The sequence below is a fragment of the Miniopterus natalensis genome, chromosome X (assembly GCF_054644295.1).
Source record: "Miniopterus natalensis isolate mMinNat1 chromosome X, mMinNat1.hap1, whole genome shotgun sequence".
NCBI classification, from domain to species: domain Eukaryota; kingdom Metazoa; phylum Chordata; class Mammalia; order Chiroptera; family Miniopteridae; genus Miniopterus; species Miniopterus natalensis.
In genome coordinates, this window is record NC_142103.1 from 88,308,172 (window position 1) to 88,331,856 (window position 23,685).

General features: G+C 43.4%; 1 protein-coding gene and 1 pseudogene across 1 annotated transcript in view; one reads left to right on the top strand and one right to left on the bottom strand.

Annotated features, from left to right (window-relative positions):
- DMD (dystrophin) overlaps positions 1 to 23,685 on the top strand; it is a 1,831,916-nt gene that overhangs the window by 1,613,394 nt on the left and 194,837 nt on the right. Inside the window, exon 61 of the mRNA XM_087813416.1 lies at positions 2,503 to 2,581. Within this exon, the coding sequence (XP_087669542.1) occupies positions 2,503 to 2,581 (79 nt within the window). The remainder of the gene's footprint in view (positions 1 to 2,502; positions 2,582 to 23,685) is intronic.
- On the bottom strand, positions 19,677 to 22,312 carry LOC107534444 (large ribosomal subunit protein eL33 pseudogene; annotated as a pseudogene).

Here is a 23,685-nt window from a genome sequence, read left to right on the forward strand (position 1 = left end):
TTTTTCATGATTGCTTTGGCTATTTGGGGTCTTTTGTGCTTCCATAGAAATTTTAGGATTATTTGTTCCAGTTCTGTGAAAAAGGCCATTGATATTTTGATAGGGATTGCACAGAATCTGTGGATTGCTTTAGGTAGTATGGACTTTTTAATGATATTAATCCTCCAATCCATGAGCATGCCCTATCTATTTATTTGTCTTCTTCCATTTCTTTTATAAATGTCTTACAATTTTTAGAGTATAGGTCTTTCACCTCCTTGATTAAATTTTTTCCTAGATATTTTAACTTTTTTCATTCAGTACTAAATGGGATTTTCTTCTTAATTTCTCTTTCTGAATGTTCACTATTAGTGCAGAGAAACGTAACTGATTTCTGTACATCAATTTTGTATCCTACAACTTTACTGAATTAATTTATTAGTTCTAATAATTTTGGGGCGGCATCTCCATTTATTAACTATAATAGCAACAATAACAGTAGCTGATCACATTTACTTAGCAATTATAATGTGACAGAAACCAGGCCAAACATTTGATGTGTATTATTTTATTTAATTCCTACAAAAGCTCTATGAGGTAGGTCATATAGTCGTTCCATTTTACTGATAAGGAAAGTTAAGATTATTCACTCAGGGACGTGCGGCATTTACTCAGGGCCAGTGGGCATTCTCATTTATTCTTTTCTCTCTGTCTCTCTGTCTGTCTGTCTGTCTCTCTCTCTCTCTCTCACTCACACACACACACACACACACACACACACACACACACACACACAACTAGTCATTAAGCAAATATTTGCTACACTTACTACGTGGAGGTTTCAGTGCATCCTGCAGGAGGGAGGGTGGGAGAGGAGAGATAAGCGAGGAATGGTCCATGCTGTCAAGGAGTTTACAGTCCATTGCAGGAGATACTCATGTCCATAGAACTAAAATGAATGATGCAAGTACTTCAAGTATAAGCCATGTGCTGTGAGAATGCTGAGGAAGCCATTACTTCTAGCCTGGGGAATTGGAAAGTAAGCATAAAAACATATAAAAGCCTTGAACTGGGAGAGAGGGGGAATAGAGCATTCCAGAGAGAAGGAGCAGCATGAACAATAAGTGGTATATTGGATGGAATATCACAGGACAGGTGGGTAGTTTGGCTGGGAGTGCAAGGTCCCAGGCTGGGAAGGTAGCTTTGAAATGTTTCTCATGCTTTTCTGTGCAAACCCTACGTTTTTTTGTAACTCCGCTTGGTTTTCCAAATATTTGGTCCAAGCAAAGATGGGCAAGGCTAGGGAGAAAGTGAACAAAGGAGATTGTTCTGGATCTATGCTAGACACTTGATTGATATTGGAAGGTTAGAGTTGGCTTTGGACCAGACTACTTGAGCTACTTTTCTGATAAGTTTAAGATCTATTTTGCCTTTTGGGAATTATCCACAGCATAAGAGCAAACCCACTCAAGTTCTGGTGGCCCTGGGCACAAACAGACCAACCCCTAGCTTAGCATGAGCAGTTCAGAACCAAATCAAGATCCAGTGTCATGGAGCTAGGATGTGGATGTGTGGGGCCACCACTAATACATGGTTGGCAAAATGCCAGATGACAAAGTATACCATTTCACCCATAAAATTCTTCCTTTGTTTCCCTGCCCAGAATAGAATTTACTAAGCTATCGGGACACTGTGTCAATATATTGTAGAACAACCTTATAAGAAAAAAATGGTAATTTTTATTCCATACCACCTAAAGATATACTTCCTAGTAATTTCCAAGTCTACTAAGAACTAAAATCTGAAAATTTCTTTCATTTTACTATCAACCCTGTAAATACCATAAATGTAAGCCTTGCCTCTACTTCTTTGGTACTTAAGCACTAATCAATTTGGTTATTTGTTAGCAATGATTAGTTATGGCTCAATGATTCACTAATTCTCAATCAATATTATTCCAAAAAACATCAGGCAAAAACAATAAACTTGCCTGGCCAGCATGGCTCAGTGGTTGAGCGTCAACCTATGAACCAGGAGGTCATGATTGATTCCCGGTCAGGGCACAGGCCTGGGTTGAGGGCTCGATCCCCAGTAGGGGGCGTGCAGGAGGCAATAGACTTAGTCAAAGACTAAGACAAAATATGTCACTCCTGAGGTCCTTTAGTCACCTGGTATCATAGCGAATGGCAACCTCCCTAACCTTTTTATGAGAGATTTAGAGTTTGCATTTCTGTTGGTTCTAATTGGAGCGGTAGTTCATTAGTGGCTGCCAATGAGCGTTTAGAAAGATCTCATTTTAACACTGTCCAGAGAGCACATCTTTTTTGCGTGGCCTTGGTTTGATAAAAATGGGTCTTAGAGGCCACATACAAGAAGTGGAAATTAAAATCAGGGTTATAAATTGTCGCTTTAGTGTCCCAGCCTTAGAGGCCCAGAAGATCTTAGCAGAAGCGATACAGTGTTTTAATTGTTCCTCATTACATGTGATGAGAGCACATCATTTCTCTCCTGTCTTCCTCCCAGGTGGCCGTTGAGGACCGCATCAGGCAACTGCACGAAGCTCACAGAGACTTTGGCCCGGCGTCCCAGCACTTTCTTTCCAGTAAGTCGTTGTCAGCTTTCATTGCTTAACCTCTCCATTGCATCTTGGTGGCTAAGAAATGAGTTGAATTACAATCATCTCTGCTAAATGCGCTGGAGGCATAAATCATCCTGAGAGATAACGTGGTGGGCGAATTCAGAAGGTTAGGAAGAGGAGGACCAGGTAGATCATTTTGTCCAGCCTTCAGCTAACGCATAATTGTTTCCTGCAATGTATTCTCAAGTGCGGACTTGGGGAATATTTTTCAGTCTTTGGTTCTGCTTATAGCAGTTCACTTCATACGGCGGATAATTATGCTATCATATAATTATATGATAATTCAATATGTGCTTCTGTGAATCTATAATTCTTTATCTCTATTTAATTTATTAGATACTCACTGCCTCCAAGTTGGAACCTCAGCCTGTTGTTTCCTTTCCCTAACCCTTTTTTTAATTTTTTTTTTTTTTTTTTAATTTCAGAGAGAGGAAGGGAAAGGGAGAGAGAGAGAGAAACATCAATGATGAGTCATTGATCGGCTGCCTCCCGCATGCCCCCTGCTGGGGATCGAACCCGCAACCCGGGCATGTGCCCTGACCGGGGATCGAATCGTGGCCTCCTGGTTCATAGGTCAGCGCTCAACCGCTGAGCCACGCACACCGGGCTCCCTAACTGTTCTTCTTGCTCTTTATTCTTGACTTCTATTCATTCTTTATATTTTCCAGTTTTACTATTTTATTAATTATGTTTTTATAATTAATTATATTACTTATATACATCCTTATATATAAGTAAGATATATATATATATATATAAGATTCTATTAATAAATAGAATCTTTTTATATTAAGAGGAATAGCCTTAGCTAACTAAAAGCTAACTATTGGAACATCCAATCAATGTAAAAATCCATATTAAGTTGTCAAGCTTCTGTTTTCCTCTGTGTAATGTTGCTCATTTATACCACTGTTTCTTTCATTACAAAAGTACATAGGTTGCGTTTTTTAGTATTTAAAAAACCATACTTCTGCCACATGGCGTTAACATATGATGCCTTTTGGGGTGTATTTCCTTCTGGTAAGACATGAGTACATATGAGGGTTTAACCAGCACTTGAAGGCAGTTCCTTTGTGCCTGGCCATGTTACAAACATGAACTAATTTAATCCTTATAGCAGCCTATCAGGTAGACACCGGTGTCATACGCATTTTAAAGGTGAGGAAATTGAAGCCCACAGTCACACAGCCAGCAGGTGACACAGCCGAGATCCAAACCCAAGCAGTCGGCTGCAGGGCCCTCTTTTAACCTCCAGGCCTCTGTCTTTTACTTGACTTACATGGTAGGGGGAGGAAGTAATTCCATATGATCTCCCTTCATTCTTCTGACTTCTTTGATTGCCATTTTCTAGTCCTTTCTTCTTCGTTTTCCATAGATTAATAAAATGATCCATGCTCACCAGCATCTTAAAGTATTTGACCGGATGCTTTCATGTTTCCCTCCTGATGGCCCTGTCCTTTTGTTATGCATTAATAATGCATTAAGTACGAAGTCGTCTTATTTTCTGACTGGGTCTGACATTACCCACGTGCAGTTGTTATTTGAACGGTATCACACGTGCTCCGAAGGTGCCAGGATAAAAGAGGCAGGTTAAAGCAGTGTATGTGCCCACGGGATTGTGGCTTTTAGGAATGGCTCTAGAGCAGCGATTTGCAACCTTTTCAGCTCCTGGCACATAAACTAATCACTAAAATCCTGCGCCACGCCCAAAGGTATATTTTCTTTCTTGCCGATCTGACCAAAAAAATAGGTATAATTTGGATTCATTCACATGGGACGCCTATTGCTGTGCTGGCTGTGGTCATTTTTTTATTTGACAGTCTAAGGGAAAAGAGATCAGTGCCCCTGACTACATAGTCAGATATTGTATGTTTTACAAATTCTGCAGCATACCTGTTGAAAATCGCTGCTCTAGCCCAGCCGGCGTAGCTCAGCAGTTGAGCATCGACCTAGGATCCAAGAGATCAAGGTTCGATTCCTGGTCAGGGCACAGGCCCAGGTTGCGGGCTCGATCCCCAGCAGGGGGCGTGCAGGAGGCAGCCGATCAATGACTCTCTCACCATTGATGTTTCTCTCTCTCTCCCTTCCTCTCTCTGAAATCAATAAAAAGATATATATTTTTTTAAATCGCTGCTCTAAAGGAAGGAGCATTAAAGAACAAGACACTCAGACTGAGCAAATGGGAACCCACTGATGTTCTAGAACAGCTGTTTTCAACTGGTGTGCTGTAGATTTAGTCTTCTGCATTTTCCCAAATCTCTGGTCTGCTTAAGTTGCCTTGGTGGCAGCCATTCTGTTTGATTTCATTGAGATTAAATGCGATAACATACTTGTAAATGACTCATAAACCATAAATAAAAATATTACTATTATGAATATTAATTACTCCTCAGAAACCATATCTATTCATTCATCCTTCATTCTCTGTGTGCCCCACCTGAATTCCCATGTCTTCCCCATTAAAACCTATTCTCGGAAAATGATATGTTATACTCATTTAACCCAGGTGACCGGTAAAGTTTAATGTGTACTTCTCCTGGGTTATTTGCATTTTAATAGGGTGAAAAGCTATAAACCTGAGGAATGACTCTCTGGTGGTAGAAAGTCAGCTGTAATGTCTGAGCTGTGAGGAAAGGACTTTGAGGGGCCACGTGGAGCATCCGCACACCTTTCAAACCATATCACACAGGTGCCCACTTCCAGAAAGGTCAGGCCTGAAGAAACAGATACTCATGAAGACACTCATCCACCCGCCTAAATGGAGCCAGGCCTAGAAGTCACCAATTTCTTGGGTACTCATGTGAAGTCACAATATATGCTTAGAAGCTTGGCTCGCAGATATCAAAAAATACCAATTTGAAAGGTGTGCTTTAAGAGGTAGTTGAGAAATAGGAAGGTGAGACTGAAGACTAGATAAATATTATTTCTTTTTGTTTTATTTTATTAATCCTCGCTGGAGGATGTTTTTTCCATTGCTTTTCGAGAGAGTGGAAGGGGGAGAGAGAGAGAGAGAGAAACATCGATGTGAGAGAGACTCATCCATTGGTTGCCTCCTGCACTTGCCCCGACCAGGGCTGGGGATCGAGCCTGCAACTGAGGTTCATGCCCTTGACCGGTATCGAACCCGAGACCCTTCAGTCCACGGGCTAACTCTCTAACCACTGCACCAAACCAGCTAGGGCAAAGATTATTTCTTTATGTTGTTCCTTTTAAAATTACAAAAGTAATGAACGCCCCTGAAAGAAATTTTTGGAAGCAGAGAGTACAAACAGGGAAAGAAAAATTACTATTACAAATGCGGTTTACAAACTTTCTGTCTTTCTCTTGGGGGGGGGGGTGGTGTTCAGATTCTGTTTTTTTCTTTGAAACCAAACAAGATAAAGACATATTATGGTTTCACTACCTGCATTTTTCCCCTTAGAACTATACTAAAACTATTTTTGTGTCTTAATATCCCTCGCAGAGTAATTTTTTGAATGGCTGAGTAGTAGTCCCTTTTGTGGCTGTACCAGATTTCCCGAGGCAATGCTGAGTCACTCGATATTAAGGCTGTTTCAGACTTTTCACTATTATATCCGAAATTGTGACTGACATTCTTTGGCCACCTTTATAAACACCTCACATTCTTCCTACAAGAGAAATGCCTCAAATCAGCCCCTGGCCACGTGGCTCAGTTGGTTGGAGCATCGTCTTGTACACCCCAAGGTTGCAAGTTCGATGACCAGTCAGGGCACATACCCAGGTTTGGGGTTCCATCCCTGATCGGGGAGCATGCAGGAAGCAACCAATAGATGTTCCTCCCTCCCTCTCTCTCTCTCTCTCCCCACCCCATTCCACTCTCTCTCAAATCAATAATTTTTTTTAAAATGCCTCAGAACACAACTGCTGTGTCAAAGGATGTTTATATTGGTAAGGCTTTTGACCTGTATTGCCAAATGACCTCTAGAAAGTTGCACCAGAAACTGGGTGCACCATCAAAACTATATTTGAGGCAGGGCATCTCTGAAGTCACTTACCTACTGCTAAATTGTGTCCTATGAAAGAAATACAGCTTCCCCTCAGCCAATAAAATTATGTTTGAAAAAACACCACTGAGGTCATAAAAAATGAGTTTGAATTGGTAGATAGCTAGTAATTTGTTTCCAGGTTCCTAAAAATAATAGCAGGGTGATTTCTGGGCTTTAGAAATTCCAATGATAAGAAAAATAAAGATCATCTATTAACCGCACACCTCCCCAAACACGCTCACTGTCTTTTTCTCTTCTCATTCTCTGTCTGTCTCTTTCTGCCTGTCTCTCTCTCTCTCTCTCTCTCTCTCTCTCTCTCCACACACACACACACACACACACTCACTCACTCACTCACTCCCCTTTGATAATTACATTACCATCTGTCTTTGTTTTTTATCAGTAGAGAGAGACAGCCTTTTACGAAAGAAAAGTATTCACTGTTTCTTCTTGGTGGCCCAATCTCTACTTGTTAAAGAAGCCGTTTCTTTTATCTTAGATCTGAGAGAAAATGAGAAGAGAAGAGCATTGTAAAATCCGACCCTTATCCATTGATAGGCACTAGCTTGCCTTTCATTCTGGCTTTAATATTATACCACTTCTAATTGACTTCTGCAACTTAAACCAAGAAAAAGGGAGAAATTCTAACAGTGTGATTTTTTTAATTATTATTTTAAAATATTATTATATATGATGTTATACATATAGGTATTATGTGCATATAATATGTTATATATTAGAATGTATATAGTTGAAAGGTACAGTGTTAATCTCTTCATATGTCAGTGACCAAGAAGGCGTTATAGTATTCGCTGGCACACCAGTCAGAAAATTGTCCATCTTTTATTATTGTCAAGAATTTAAGCCCGGCCGGGCGTGGCTCAGCGGTTGAGCATCGACCTAGGATCCAGGCGATCGGGGTTCGATTCCCGGTCGGGGCACATGCCCGGGTTGCGGGTTCAATCAGTGACTCTGTCATCATTGATGTTTCTGTCTCTCTCTCTCCCTTTCCTTTCCTCTCTCTGAAATCAATAAAGATACATTTAAAAAAAAAAAAAAAAGAAGTTTACCATTTAAAAAAAAAAAAAAAGAATTTAAGACCTTTAAAAAAGAATTTTAAGATCTTTTTCTGGCCATGTTCTCAATTCTTTGGGTGTCTGTTCGAAATTTTCCTTTTCTCATCAAGAGGGATAACTCTAGATTTGGCTAAAGGTAGAAATCTTTCTGTAACAGTAAAAAGAGCTTCTAGCTGTCTTAGTTCTAGAATTCCCTAAAGGAGCATTTCCAAGCTAAGTTCCTGAGAACATTAATGTTCGGTATTATCTTAATAAGTCTCCCTTGAAAAACTTAGCTGTGGAGTCAGTCAGATTGGGAAAACACTGGGTTCTAGAGGTAAGCAAGTCCCTTTCCTGTTGGAAGTCTTGGAGCCTTTAATGTACGTTGACACTCTAAAGGGGGGACAGTCAGTAGCTCTTCTCATATTCGATGTGGCCGTGCAGTCCTTTTTTAGGCACACCAATAATTTCTCCCTAAACGTGCCATAGAACAGAGTGTGGGACCCCTTCCCTACAGTGGTATTTGCCATATGGTTTAATGGCAAGAGCTTCCTCTTGAAGGTGGTACGAACATGATCCAATTAAATAGAAAAGGAATATTTTTAAGGGAAATGGGTTAAATCTCTTTTTCTTTAGGTTTTCAGTCTCCCAGCAACATGCCCCCCCCCCCCAATGCTGTGGAATTGCCTCACTGGAGAGAAGCTTGGAGAGCATCCGTATGCATCGTTTTCAGACTGTTCATTAGTGAATCCTGAAATCAGTCTAATGACTTGCAGCCAACCACTTTTTAATGGAATGGGATAGAAGGAACTAGAAATTATCAGAGTACATTACACAAGCATGGTTAAGTGTTGTGTAGACGCTTTGGCTTCAGTTGGGTGTGTGTGTGTGTGTGTGTGTGTGTGTGTTTCACAATGTGAAATGTTTGCCTTCTGTGGGTTGCAGCCTAAGTTTGAAAGACACTGAACTCCTCAGGCCTCCTGCCTTTATTTTACAGATGACAGAATAGATGCAGAAACATCAAATGACATAACCCAGGTCACGGTGATGGTCACAGTAGATGCGGGACTGGAACGCAGCGTCTGCATTTCCAAGCCCCCCTCGCACTGCCTCACCCGTGAAGCACAAACACAAACACCCAGGCCGATAGCCACCTAGTCCCCCTGAATTTGCCACAGGTTTTTCTCTCTCCCATTCCATGGCCTGGGCCAAACGAAGTTGGTGTACGGAGCCTGACTCGTTTTCTCAAGGCCTCTGAGCCAAGTGTCGCCTCCCCGGTGGCATATCGGATATTGGTTAAGAGCACAGGCCCTGCAACTGGACGGAATGGATTCAGATACTGGCTCAGATGCTTAATCTCTTTATCTTTCATCTGCAAAATGGGAATAATAGTAACATACGTCATCAATTTAAGACACACTCCCCCCCCCCCCCAATGTTTTAACAGCTCCGTAATCAGAATGTACCTTATGACCAATGGGGTTTTGAACTCAATGAAATATGGCAATTTTATTTTAGAGGATTATAGTGCAGATCAAACTGTTAATATATGTAAAATGCTTGGAGCAGTGCCTAGCACACAGTAAGTGCTGCGCGAGTGTTTACTATTAGCATTAGTATCATTGTCATTTTTACTATGAACGCGATGGCATAACTTAGTATCTTAGTGAAACTAGACACGAAAGTATCATTCACTCTTGCATTTAATTTTCAGTGTAAGCAGTTCCTCTCTTTTCTGAAGATGTTTTTCATGGATCTAATCAGAAAGTCTAGTGTTTTGCACATTATAAGAGCTCAGTGGTTATGTGTGTAATGAATGGATGAATAATTAATGGGTGGACCCTATTCTCCATAAGGACAAGATGGTTTTAGTCTTGTTGACAGTTGTATTTTCTAGTACCTACATGGTATCCGGTACTTGGTACATGTTCGATGAAATCATTTGCAGAACGAATTATGTCTTATACCCAAAAGAAGATGTAAATTTTCTCCTGACATTGATAATACACAGTGGCACGATATTTAGCAGAGTGACTATCACATAATAGACACTCAAGAAATAATGTCACTTTTTAATGTTACCTCTCAGCAAGGACTAATAGCATTCAGAACTTTACATGGCCCCTTTTATAAAATTCTACTGTGCCATGTAATATACTAAGGGAAAAAGCTGACTTCAAAATTACAAATGATCACAGCTATATTAGAAAAAAATAGAAATGACAGAAAGGTACATATAAAGAAAAGACTAAAAATATATATCAAACGCAAACAGCCATTGTGTTTTTCTTTCTTTTTACCTCTGCAGAGCTTTTGTAATAAGCATGTATTAGTTTTATCATGGAAAAAAGCAATAAAGGTAAAAAATTTTATTCTCAAGCTTTTAACCCAGTGACCTCTTGCAGTATTAAACTCTATTGATGGCTATGGAACTCTATAAGACGAATTTCCTTTTTACTATTTGTTCTGAGTTTAAAAGCTGTGAGTTTCATTGAGTGATGGTCTCGTTCTCAGATTATGAGATGCTGTAAAAAGAAAGAACTGATCAATGACTTCCTGCAGGCTTTCTAATCTTAGCGGCCTTAATCAGACCCCTGGTTAACTCTTTCTGTCTTATTAGAACAACCCAAAGTGTTTACAGTATTTCCTTGCTACATAGGGCTAAAATGTTTGTTACCATCTTAAAAGCTGCCAAACTGTCACCCCACCTCTCCCCAACTCACACATTTGATTTAAAAAAGGTGGGGGGGGGGACTTTAAGCATGTCTAATAATTGCTGACATTTCACTTAACAGTGCTCTAATCTGTGCTACCATTATCCCCAGGGGATGGATGAATTTGAAATATGAGTGGGCCCATAATTTAAAGCCTCAGATTGGCTTAAAGAAGCCATCATGATAAAAGTCAGCAAGAAGTTTGCGGGTACAACGTGAGATGATTTTCAGCCTAACGCTCTCTATTGGCTGAAATCTCAGGGCAAAGTAAATTGGGCCCATCGGTTCCTTCAGTCACGTGCTGTCCTGAGTGTCGGGAATTTGGGACAGATGCCATCTGACCTGTCAGTGGTTCTGGTAACACCTCCATAAATTCCAAGATAGCCTTTCAGATGGCCACAGAAAGCAGTCACCGTGATGATAATTCCATTCTTTTCTCCAAACCTAGTTCTATCACCATTTCCCCTTGAGCCCAAATTTCAATTCCCCAATCAGCCCTTAGATTTATTCGCCTCAGGGTAATCCTCAGTAACAAAAATTTGCATTGTTGGTCCTACACACCCATTTATTCGAGCCTGTGAGGAAGCTTGGGAGAGGCCTCGGTTTCTGCTGTGGGAACTGGTGCTCGGGAGCTGGCTCAAGGGGCTTGAGAGGACCGATTGTCAAAATTAGGGGAATTGTGAGCCAGCGGTTCAACCGACCTGTGGTAGCCTGAAGTCAGCCATAGTGGGAATGTTTACCCCACAAAATTGGGCAAAGACTGCAAATCAAGGCTTTCCTTTTCCCCTTGTTTGCATAGCTGGTTTACCAGAAGGCCACCGCATTTGTTATTCAGATCGCCCAAGTCCCTGGAGGCAAAGCTCAGGACCCAAAGGTCCTTCTGCCTTTGGTAGGGTATCCACTGGTCCTGGTTTGTCTGGGATGTCCTTGGGTTTAGCACTGAAACTCCCAATTCCCAGGACACCTCCTCAGTCCTAGGCGTACCAGGATGGTCGGTCACCTTAGCCTTAGGTAAAGTTCCGTGGAAATGGGGCCCTAGACGAAGGTTCTTGTCCAAGTAGTTTGTCAGGAGAGCAGCTCTCAGGTGAAGGAAGGTAAAGGAAACAGGGTATGGCCGAGAAAATACTGGTGAGGGAGCAAAGCTAAGCGAGGAGGTAGGGAGCACCTTCAGCCCGATGCCCAGGGAGCTCTGGAGCACACATTGGACCACGGAGTTGGCCCCATTTTCAAGCAAGGGAGCTGGGCTTTTGCTCCCCCATGCCAGTCAGTCATTGGCTGTGGGTTTCTGGGGAGCAGGGGGCTGCAGGGCACCTCCCACTTCACCGAGGGGGGCTTTCTGGGGAAGGGGAAATGGGCCCGTGCCAGGCGACACTCACAGCAGCTGGAGATGGGTGTGCCCTGGGGAAAGGGGGTCCGAGTGGAGCACCAGGGACAGTAACCTCTCCCAGGCCTCCCGAGGCTGCTCTGGGCGCCCAGGCCTAAGCTGGCTTTAGAGCTAAAGGGCGACTTTAGCTTGATGACTAACCACACTCCTTCATCGCGTGCCTGCGTGGAAATTAGTCTGGTGGCGTGGCAGAGATGACACAAATGCCTGTCTCTGTCTTATTTCACCTCCCTCATCGTGACAGATTCCCCTGTCTAGGGCCTCATGGGGACCTAGGGCAGGGGGACCAGCAACACAGCTCTGAAGCCGTTCCGTGGCACACGGGCACTCCTTTAGTGGAATACTGGCTCTGAAAGGTACATTTTTACACTGCGGAGAAAATAGAGGCATTTGTGAGTTTGGCCTAGGGTCGTTTTTTGTCATGTGTCCCCAAATATAAAGCTTTGCACCACATAAATGGTGGAATCACATCCCTGGGGGCAAAAATCATTACTTTCGTTTTTCCATATGGACGTTTTCCATTTTCAGAGGCACAACCAGTTTGGGACTTCAAAATACTTTTTGGTGAGAACTTTGAGGTGAGGGAAAAGGCATTTTTGTTCCCCTGTCGACTTATATAAACTCTTCCTGGTTTCAAAACCGTTCTCTTGGGCTTTTTAAATATACTTGCGGGTATCAGCAATGACAATCATCTTGATTTCAGTCCACTGCAGAGACTGCTGTGTTAGGTGCCGCGTCTCCTTAAAGCTGTAAGGAACAGGCTTGGGCGACTTAAGGACACATGGAGACATAAGGCAGGCAGGGAACAGTCACCCTGAAGCGTGTGTTTGCTTCTCTGTGTATGCGCCTCTCCTGCTACAGACTCCAGACTGTCGCAGCATAATGGCTACTCTCTCCTCTCTACTTGGTGACTCCTCCTACTGCCTTGTGACTTCTGTTTTCTTCTCTAGCTCTCTGACTTTCTCACTTCCCCAGCTCTCTGCCGTCTACATTTCTCCCTGTGTATTATAATCGAACTCTCCAAGAAAGAGCATCTGATGGGGTCAGCTCTTTCCTATCTGTTTCAAATTTAAGGCCACCTCACAGGCCACAAGCCAGGCTGTAAAGCAGGTTTTCTTGACCTGGGCACAATTGATATTTTGGGCCAGACAATTCTTAATTGTGGGGCCCGTCCTGTGCATTGTAGGATGTTTCGCAGCATCCCTGGCTTCTACTCACTGCATGCCAGTCGCAACCCCGTCCCTCAGTTGCGACAACCAAAAATGTCTCCAGACATTGTCAAATGTCCCCTGCAGGGTGAAATTGTCCCTGGTTGAGAACCACTCCTGTATACCAACCCCCCAACAAGGTACAGCCGTGGCAATTGAGTCACATGGAACGCTAAGTAGAATGACCTGTGTCTGAGGTTTCGTCTGAGACTGCTCTTCTGCACTCCCTGTCCCCTTCAGTGAAGATGAGTGTCCTCACTAGACAACCTTTAGCTGTCTTTCCCTTCAGGAATTGCCTTGGCTGCCTCACCCAAGATCACCCCTCTTCCATGGGCGGCTCCTGATCGATGCAGGGGTACAAAGCCCTGGCCATTTCGGCCCCACTCAGGGGAGCTCTGACATTCTAGCTCGAGAGCTCCTGTCACCGGGCCTGCATCCCAGCTTGCATGCCCCCTGTGGCCATTCCTGTTTCCTTCTGCCTCCCACGGGTGTGGGTCCCAAGGACACACCCTACTGAATATCCTGCTCTCTGAGCTTGGCCTAGAGCCTGCTTCCTGGGGAGCCCAGTGTGTGAGGAAGCAATGCCACTGGCAGACGTTTAGAAGCGTCTGAGAACAAGGCATTCTAGTCCCTGGGGAACTTGATTTACTCTTGCTTTCATAATGAGGTTGATGATTTTGCCCAGTATATGTAGTGATAGTCATTATTTAAGGTGTCTCACCTCATGATCGCCATTAACGGGTAAGGACTTTGGGGACAGAATAAAATTGCCTCACCCTCTTGCCTTAAGCTCAGCAGCATACGTGTCAACGACAGGCCAGAGTTAGAAGGAGGGTAATCGATAAAATATCATGAAATGGGTTGGCGTGTGAGCACCATAAGGGTCAAGGGCCTGCATTGCTCTTTGTTTTTTTCGTTTCATGCATCTAGCACTTTGCAGATAGATGCAGACACCTTGATTAAGTGGATAACTGGGCACTTCAAAGGCTATTCCCACTCCAGTGCAGTAGGAAAGAACTTGGGGACTCTGGTAAGCTACCTAGTCTAATACCCTGAAAAAGTTAAGCGCTTCACGTCATCTTCAGCCAGCTAAGAACTGATTCATTCTGTCATTCAGCAAATGGCTATTCGATGACCAATAGAGGTCAGACTCGGTTCTAGGTACTAGGGAGACAGCAGTAAATAAAAGAAAATCCTCTGCGGTGAGCTTAATTTTAATAGGAGGAGGCATTCCGGTCATGGTAAGTTTGATAAAGCAGGCTAGAGGTAATTCGTGAAGGGAACTCTTTAAAGGGGACAGGCAGAGCGGTGGCATTTGAGTAGAGAAGTAGGAGAGCAAGCCAGGCAGGTGGGGGAGGAGGCAAAGGGTTCCAGATAGAGGGAACAGTATGTGCAAAGGCCCTGAGACAGGAGCATGGCTTAGAGGGTTTGGGGAACAGCAAGATAGCTAATGTGACTGAAGCCGAGGAAGCAGGATGGTGATAGGTCAGTGAGCAACCAAGTGCCAGGCCAGGTAGGGTCTTGTTGACTGTGGTTCAAAGCCTTTGGAATTTGTTAGTAAGAAGGGAAGCCTTAAGTTATGAGCTAAGAGTGGCATATGACACACTGTGCCCATTAGCATTCATTCATCCACGTATTTATTAACCAACACTAGGCCCTTAGAATTAGATGAAAAAGACAGAATCCTGGCCTTGGGACACTCAAATTCAAACCAAAAGAGACAGACGTATAAAAAAACCATGACCTTCTACAGTTGTGGTAAATAGTGGGTGTTGCGGGAGGAGAGTGGAAGGAGTAATTAAATCCTACAGTGAAAGAAATGAGATATTCTATAGAGACTAGTATTAATACACATTGTCCCCAAGGCCACATGGAAAGCCAAGCAAAGACTGCTTCTGATCGCTTGGCCCTAGAATTCATTTAGGAAGAGTCACAGGATGTATTTGGTGATGAGAAACGGGTTCTCCCTTCTACCTAGTCACCCTTATATGATGAATATCCCCTTTCCAATTTTACATGTCGCCTCCTTATAGCCCTTCTGTTCAGAAAGGGGATTTTTTATGTATGGATAATGAATATAAATATAGGTTTTACAGAGTGCTAATGTTTTAATGAGCTAGAAATAGGCAGACAAGAGAGACGATAACATGGGGGCAATTTGACTTGGAAAGAGCACATCTGAGGTGGAAATGTCTGGGGGAAAGAATGGAATGGAATGGAATGAGCTCATCTGTGGTGTGAGTTAAGGACAGAAGGAATTCATTCTGAAAAGGTAAAAAGTGAGAGTTCACACTGTGCAACTTGACCTGGGCCAGCTGTCAAGGGAAAGAGACTGATTCAGAAGACTTGGCCCGGGAGGTCTGGAGCAGAGACATCTATTAGAGGTGTCAGGGGAAGAGAGAAAGTATTGAACCGGATCTTCGGTTATTCTTGGAGCCCAGTGCCAAAGCTCACTGGAAACCTTGCTGTCTTAGGGCAAAATAAAGGGCAACAGGCTTATGTCTTAAAAGGACGGGTCAGGTAATTCCGCTAACATGAACCAACCTCACTAATTCAAATACAAAGGAAACAGAGCACCTTTGGTAATGTGAGATTTCATTTAAAAATCGGAACTAAATATGGAAACTGAAATGAAAATATCTTGTTTTATTTCTAACAATTCTTAGCTGTTTATTTTGAGTTCCTAAGCAATGCTGATACAAAAAGCTAAAACACAGTGGGCTCACTTGACAGCAGCGTCAGATTGCCAAAGGAAGGTCTCTCTCCATTCCTGTTTCACTGCTCAGAGAACTGCACACAATTTTTAAGACTCAGGAAATGGCCCGGCCGGGCGTGGCTCAGCGCTTGAGCATCGACCTGGGATCCAGGCGATCGGGGTTCGATTCCCGGTCGGGGCACAGGCCCGGGTTGCGGGCTCGATCAATGACTGTCTCATCATTGATGTTTCTAGCTCTCTCTCTCCCTCTCCCTTCCTCTCTCTGAAATCAATAAAGATATATTTTAAAAAAAGAATCAGGAAATGGCTGGAAGAGGGATTATGTACCGGGGTTGTTCTCTAGGCTCATATTTTGGTGGTAGTTTTAATAGCTTTGGGTAGTAACTTTTCTAATTGATTTTAGAGCAAGAGGAAGGAAGGGGGAGAGAGAGAGAGAGAGAGAGAGAGAGAGAGATCGATGTGAGAGAGAAACGTTGATTGGCTGCTTCCTACATGCCGCCTACTGGGGATCGAGGCCGAAACCCAGGCATGTGCCCTGTCCGGGAATCGAACCAGTGACCCTTTGGTACATGGGACGACGCTGAACCAACTGAGCCACACCAGCCAGGGCTGGTAATAGCTTTTAATAGTTTAACTCTAGAACCATGGAGTCTCTCTCATTTGCCTGCTTAACCTGGGATTCCTCCCACCGGTAGTAAGTTAGTTAATGGAATAAATATCCTGATAACTCACCACATTAATGATGATAATAATAAGAGTAGGAGTAAGATACAAAAAATATTGAGCACTTTTTGCTTTTAACACTGAGGAAGCGTTTTACATGGAGTAACCTGTTTAATCCTCGCAACAACCCTGTAAAATAAGGATTGTTATTGTGTCCATTTCACAGAAGAGAAAACTGAGACTAGGCAAGTTTAATAACTTCTGGAGGGTTGCCACTATCTCAGCCTTTCCCCTCCCTCCCTTTCTCCAAATGAAAATAAAAAGCTTCTGTTCCCTTGCTCATGGGTCTAGAGGTCAACTAGAGTTTAGGTAATTTAGGAATCTCCGCTTCAGGCTGCAGGTTGGCCAAGTTTGGTTCCAGGCTGCAAGTTCAGTTCAGACTGTCTCCAAATATGTTAGGTTTTGAGGGCCCGGCTGCAGGATCAGGGCCACCTGGGACATGTGCTCATGGCAGATCACCAGAGCACAAGAGGACAAGCCCCTGTTCATACCATGTCTGCTAAAGCCCCATTGGCCAAAGCAAGTCATTCAAGTCCAAGGTCAAGGGCTGGGAAGCACACTCTGCCCACCATGAGACTATGGCTAAGGCATAGATATTTAATTCTTTTACAATGGAGTAAGGAATTGGGACCAAAATGTCATCTCTCTCACCCTCTTCTTTCATTTTTGTCATCTCCTTAGCTCTTTCTGATGGTTGTCTTGCTTTCTAAGTGGACGGACATCCCATCTATAATCATTTTGTTTTTAATATCCGAGTTGCTCCCTACTGTTTCAGATTTAAAATTTTACTCTCCTTGAAATTTCCCTGGTGCCTAATACAATACCATTCACACAGAGAGCATTCAGCAAATGGTGTTGGCTACCTGCCGCCTTTAAAAGCACATCTGGAGAGAGAGACGCTAAAGGCACCTGGCAATATTGCACTGACTTGTTAGTAACCCAACTTAACCCAAATGGCCTAAAGATTGCAGCCACTTTTACCTGGAGGGAAGTTCAATGGTAATAGTCAGCCAGTTCTGTTTGAAATTATTCAGAAATCCTGCAACATTAATTCTGTCACAGCTCTATTTCTTTAGATACCTGTTCTCCTACATCTGTCCTTATGAGGCTTGATTTCTTTCCTGATGTCCTAATAGCCACAATAAGGTTCTTAGAATTTTGTGTAAGTCCGTTTGAAGGAGCATTTCTTTCATGAGTAATGCCACCAAATATTGGTTATTACACTTTGTGGGACTGCGCAGCCAGCAGCGCTGGATATTAGATATAGCGTTTATCTCTGCACCTTACCCAGCAGTTTAGTGAGAATTCTTGACTTCTCTGATCACATGTAACCCCGATACTCTAAATGGCTTGGCAATCCACTGACAAATCCAATGGCGTGGTACAGACGGTCCCTGATTTACAGTGGTTCGACTTACGCGTTTTCAACTTTACGATGGTGGAAAAGTAATACACATTCAGTAGAAACCATACTTGGAATTTTGAATTATGATCTTTTCCCAGGCTGACGATATAGGACATAATACTCTCTAGTGATGCTGGGCAGAGGCAGGGAGCCATAGCTCCCAGCCGGCCACACAATCACAAGGGTATACGACCAACACTCTACACAGTGTACTTCGTTGCCAGCCTTTTTTGGATGTTGTGTTTTCGCATCCCATTCGACCTACAAAACACCCATCTGTGTCTCCTGCTTCTGGTGAGAAGAGAAAGGCAATTACTCTTGAGATGAAACTCAAGATTATTGCCCAACTGTAGGCTAACGTGAGGGCTCTGAGTATGTTTAAGGTAGGCCAGGCTAAGCTTAGGTAGGTTCGGTGCATTAAATGCATTTTTTACTTTGGCTGTTTTAAACTTACAATGGGTTTATCGGGATGTAACCCCATTGTAAGAGTAGGAGCATCTGTATTCCGTTCGCCATGTGTGATGGTCTCAGAGCTTAGTGTTATCTGACAGCTCATATAATATTTACAGGCTGTTATTCGTGAGGAATTTTAGTTAGCCATAAAGATTTTCACAGCTCTGGCAGACATTAGAGGCCTCATTCATCACTCCCGGGACCTTCCCCTCTGGAATGTAGCCCATCTGTCTCTGCTGTTGAAATCTTTATGGAAACATCTTCCCATCTTTGAAAGTTTAGTAAGTGATCTTAAAGTTTTCATTGAATCTTTACTTTTGATATATGGTATAGACATATAAAGCACTATTCTTATTTTAATTTAATGTTTTGAAAAGCGTTATATTTAACTTGGCCTTTCGGTTAAATGACAGAAAATGTAATCTTGCTACACGAACTATATGCATCACATCAAAAGGAAATAGAAATAATACAGAAAGCAGCTGCAGCCCTGGCCAGTGTGCTCAGTTGGTTGAGAATCGTCCCATGTGCCAGTAGATCACGGCTCGATTCCCAGCCAGGGCACATGCCTGAGTTGTGGGCTCGATCCCAGTAGGGGGCATGCAGGAGGCGGCCGATGGATGTTTCTCACATGGATGTTTCCTTCTCTCTCAACCTCTCCCTTCCTCTCACTCCGAAATTAATAAAAAGACATTTTTTCAAAAGCAATTGCAATAAAGAAATATGACACGTATGTACATCTATGTATATATTCAGCATTAGTAATGACATGAAGACTTAAACACTGTATTATAATCTTAATCTGATTTTAGGAAGTAAAAAAAAGAAGCAGAAGTAAGTTTTCCATGTAATTTAATGTTATAAAGAAGACCATGAGCAAATTCTATAAATGAATTAATGGGATGTTCTGGTTTACAGAACATGAAAGAGGGCCGGCCAACCCTCAGATGTCCCCCCTCCACTTATATTCTCCTTCCTTCATGCGCAACTTCTCAAAAGCTCGGTTGGGACCTGATCCTGCTCCTTTCCCTCTGTCTGCCCCCTCCTTCAACTTCTGTGATCTGGCTCAGCCTCCACCACTCCTGTGAAATTGCCCTGTTGAGGTCACTGGGGATCCTGTGGCCAAAGACATCTCCCTTCCCTACAGCCTGAGTCCTTTGGAACCTATTGGCAGCCACCTCCCCATCCGGCTGCCCTTGTGTTTCACCCAGCTTTATTCTAGTTTCCGTATTGTATTGATTGATGGCTTTTCTATTGCCACCACGTTTTTAGGACATTCCCCAGGGCACAGCTCTCTTTTAACAGCCTTCTTTCCTTAAACAGTCCATCCGTGTTCTTTTTTTTTTTTTTAACAAGAAAATAAATCCACTTTATTTATTTAGTTTTCAGTAAGTTTAAATCCTTGAGGGGTACAGCATTACACAGATTTTGTGTCCAGTGGCCTTAGCAGGAGGGTTGCTTGGGAATTTGGCAGGAACCATGCCACTGTTTCCATGAGCACAAGTAACCTTTCCCAGGTGACTCTGGGTTTGTCCAGTTTGCCACCAGGAGTCACTGTGTTGTCCTTTGCTTTGTGCACATGAGCACATCTCTTGCCCAGACAGCATTCAGTTTCGTCTTGAGCATAATCACCTTCAGTTTTAAGAAGAGCTGTGTGCTCCCTCTGATTCCGGAGACCCTGCTTATAACCAGCAGACATGGCCTTGGGCCACAGCCTTGCAGACACATTTGTCCTTATAGAGGTCTGGTTCCCAGCAGCCTCCACAGGCTCTGAGATGGTGGAAAAAGCAAGGGTCCAGCCATTTGCATAGCTTCAGCTGTCATCTAGTACTTAAGGTCTTGTCCTTTCACTTGAGTTTCAGTGAAAAGACCCACCTTCCAAATATTTTAACCTAAATATGTAATTTATCTGAAATGTACCTCACAGCTAATTTTTTTCTGCAAATGACATTCCCAGTTGCCTGATAACTAAGCCTTAGAAGTTTTGAGTCATCTGTGATTTCACACTTTCCCTGGATAATTCTCAAACTCCACTCTCCTGAGGATATTTTTCCATTGCTTTTCAGAGGGAATGGAAGGGAGAGAGAGAGAGGAACATTGATGTGAGAGAGACACATCAATTGGTTGCCTCCCACAAGTGCCCCGACCGGGGCTGGGGATCAATCCTGCAACTGAAGTACATGCCCTTGACCAGAATCAAACTCAAGACCCCTTCAATCTGCAGGCCTACGCTCTAACCACTGAGCAAAACCGGCCAGGGCAATCTTTTTATCTTTTCATCATCATCATCTTCTGATTATAAAACAATCTGTGGGGCCCTCTTCCCATGGTATCAAATATGAACTAATCTGTTCATCATTTATGCTGACACATAGTTCTACCTAAGAATGAAGGAGCTGCTTGGCAGATACCATTGATCTAGGCAGACAGAGATATGTAAAGAAGTACCGTAAGCCCAGGCAGTTAGATCGTGTTCAAAGGCATTTCTCTCGGCCACCCTTTGGACTATATGTGGCACATTAATAGTAGTTAGGAGTGGATCCAAAGGTTGACGACAAATGCTGCTCAGGTGAAGAGGAGAGGTTGACTGTAGGATTACCATCATTTAGACAACATCCCATGGATACGTGATTACATACATTATTTGTATGATAAGTAACATATTGCAAAGCAGTTTCAGGCCTACTTTCTCATTTTATCCTGACAATATTTTGGGAAGGGAGATATCTTTATTCCCATTTTGCATATAAGGAAAGTAAGGCTCACGGAGAAGACAAGACTTGCTTAAGTTCATGCAATAGTGATGGAGTCAGGACTGAAATCCAGTTCTTCTGAATTTGTGTTCCGGACACTTTCCACGTGCTCTAGGTACCTCACAAGACACTGGGTTGGGCTTTGAGATAGAAAGGCAATATACTGAATGCCTTTCTGAACTCAAGTGAGGGTCTGAGAGGCATGTTCTCGAATTATCCACTGTATCTAGTAGTATATCTAGCGTGCCTTGAGAATTATACCAAGTAAATGCCACTGACCTGCAGAAAATGGATTTTTCTCTTTCCATCTGGATCAGTAAAGAAAGACTCCTGCTAGGAGGAGTGTAATTGTATAAAATGCCTTTAAAATGTTCATAGCCTTTCATCAAATAATTATACTTCTGGGACTTTTGCTTAAGAAAATTAACAAAAATGCATGCAGAGATTTATCTACAAAGATGTTCATTGCAGCCTTACTTATAACAGTGAAAAACTGGAAACAGCTGATTCCTTCGAGAAATCATGGTACGTCCATAAATGGAATACTGTTCAGCCATTTCAAATGTGAGCCAAGAATGGTGTGAGCAGCCATGGTTTGGGTGAGTGAGAGCAGTTCAATCAGAAGTGCGTTTGGCTGCACGTAACAAAACTCAACAAGGGCTTCCACACAGTAGATGTTTGTAAGCTTCTCACACAGAAATCCAGAAATAAGCTGGAATGATGATTACATTTTCATCAGGAACCCAGATTTCTCATATCTTTGCTCTCAGTCATTCTTGGTGCACGGCTTCGGTAGCATAGGTTGTCCTGGCACTGCCCATAACCCCTGTGGCATTCATGATCCCCAGGCACACCACACCCAGGCTTCCGACTACACACACCCTGCACCCCTGCCTTTAAGGATTTCTCTGGCCATTGGAGCCTGCTCACCAGCTCAAGGGACAGGCCAGAAGTGCCAGGGAGTTAGTGACCCCACATACTCCAGGAGTATCCCTCAAGCAATAGTAAATAAATACTCCAGTGCCCTCGCCCCTGGGAAGGCGGGGCAGATAACCCTGCAGTGTATTCTGCACTGAGGCCCTCAGCTGCACTGAGCCCCAGGTGCCCAAAGCAGGGGTTCATCTTTTACCAGTTTTTCCCTCTCCCCTGTCTTACTTCTGGCTGCTCAGACTGCACCTGTACTCACATCTTTGTCTCCATGTCTGCTTCTGAGGGATTGCAACCAGGATGACTTCCATTCTCCTGGCTTCTGCAGCTTCAGCCATGATCATATCCATGCTCCAGGCAGGCAAAGGGATGGGAAAGGGGCAGAAGCTGTCTCTCAACTGAGTCAGCCAATTTTAATGCACTTCCCCCCACCCCCCATACACTCTCCACTCTTCCCTGCCTTGCTCTGGGCCTTGAGAGGTTGACGTGTGTGGGCTGCATGAATGGGGTCCCCAGCCCCCTAGCTTGGGGTTGGGCTCAGCCAGTGGAGAGCCATAATAGGAGATGGGTAGGAAGAGGGAGACCAGGTCAGGATGCTTATTCCCTAGACTCCCTCCGGGGGTGCTTCCTCTGACCAAAGGCCTTGTCACGTGACCTTCTTTCCCAGGGCACATGCGTATTTGTTCATTTGGGGGACAGCAGGGTCTCACTCACGCTCTCCTCTTTGTCTCTCCCCACCCCTCCCCATTCCCCCTTCTGGTAATGGTTCTCTCCCCTTGCCCCTCAGGCCTAGAGGTGGTAATGGCTCCCTGTTGTTACTAATATCATCCCTTGTGATCCCCCCCCGCCCCCCCCACAGGCCTTTGTGACCAGCCCTTTGACTTAACTCTATTCAGCTTACCCAGTTGGACCATGACAACTGTTTCCCACCAGGACTCTGGCTGGCACACTCCCATTATAATGTATGTTTATCTAAAAGCTGCTCTCATTCAGTAATGATGTCCTTGAGGGCCTGGAGCCTCTTTCCCCCACTCACACACCCTACTCTACGCCTGCGTGCAAATACCTAGCACGGGCACATAATGTATGTTCAGTAGATACCAGCTGATTGATTTTAATGCTGGAATATTAGGTGTGCTTATTGGAAAATATCCCCGGAGACTAAAATTAAGTGCAAAGTCGCAGGAACTAAGTCTGCCGTATTTACTGCATTAGCGCCAGCACTTTGCACAGTGCCTAGTGCTCTCTAAAAATGCGTTGCCTAAGGAGTGAAATGGTGGTAGGTATTGTTTTGTTTCTTTCGGAACTGAGGCTCTGTTTTTGTCTTTCAGATGAAAATCGGTCTCATCTTAGCTCTTTGGAAATAGCCTCTCTGCACAGATCAGATGATTTGATTTAATTTAACTTAGACATCTACAACAGGGCCAGTGACAGAGATTACAGATCATAGGGAGGCCGATTTTTACCAGAATAAAAGAAAGCTGTCGCTAGTCGTCATTAAAGCTATAGGAAATTTAAAAGAACCCCTCCGAGATCTGGTGGCAGTGAAGTTGTTCAAATAGCTCCTGGAAAATAATTTGGTGATTTTGGTGGAAATGATGTAGAGTGTAAATTCAGATACAGGATAGAGAACTTGCACTAGATGACATTACAATCAATCCCTTTTAAGATGTATTTATTTACTCAGTTGTTTGGCAGATATTTATAGACTACCTGTTACGTA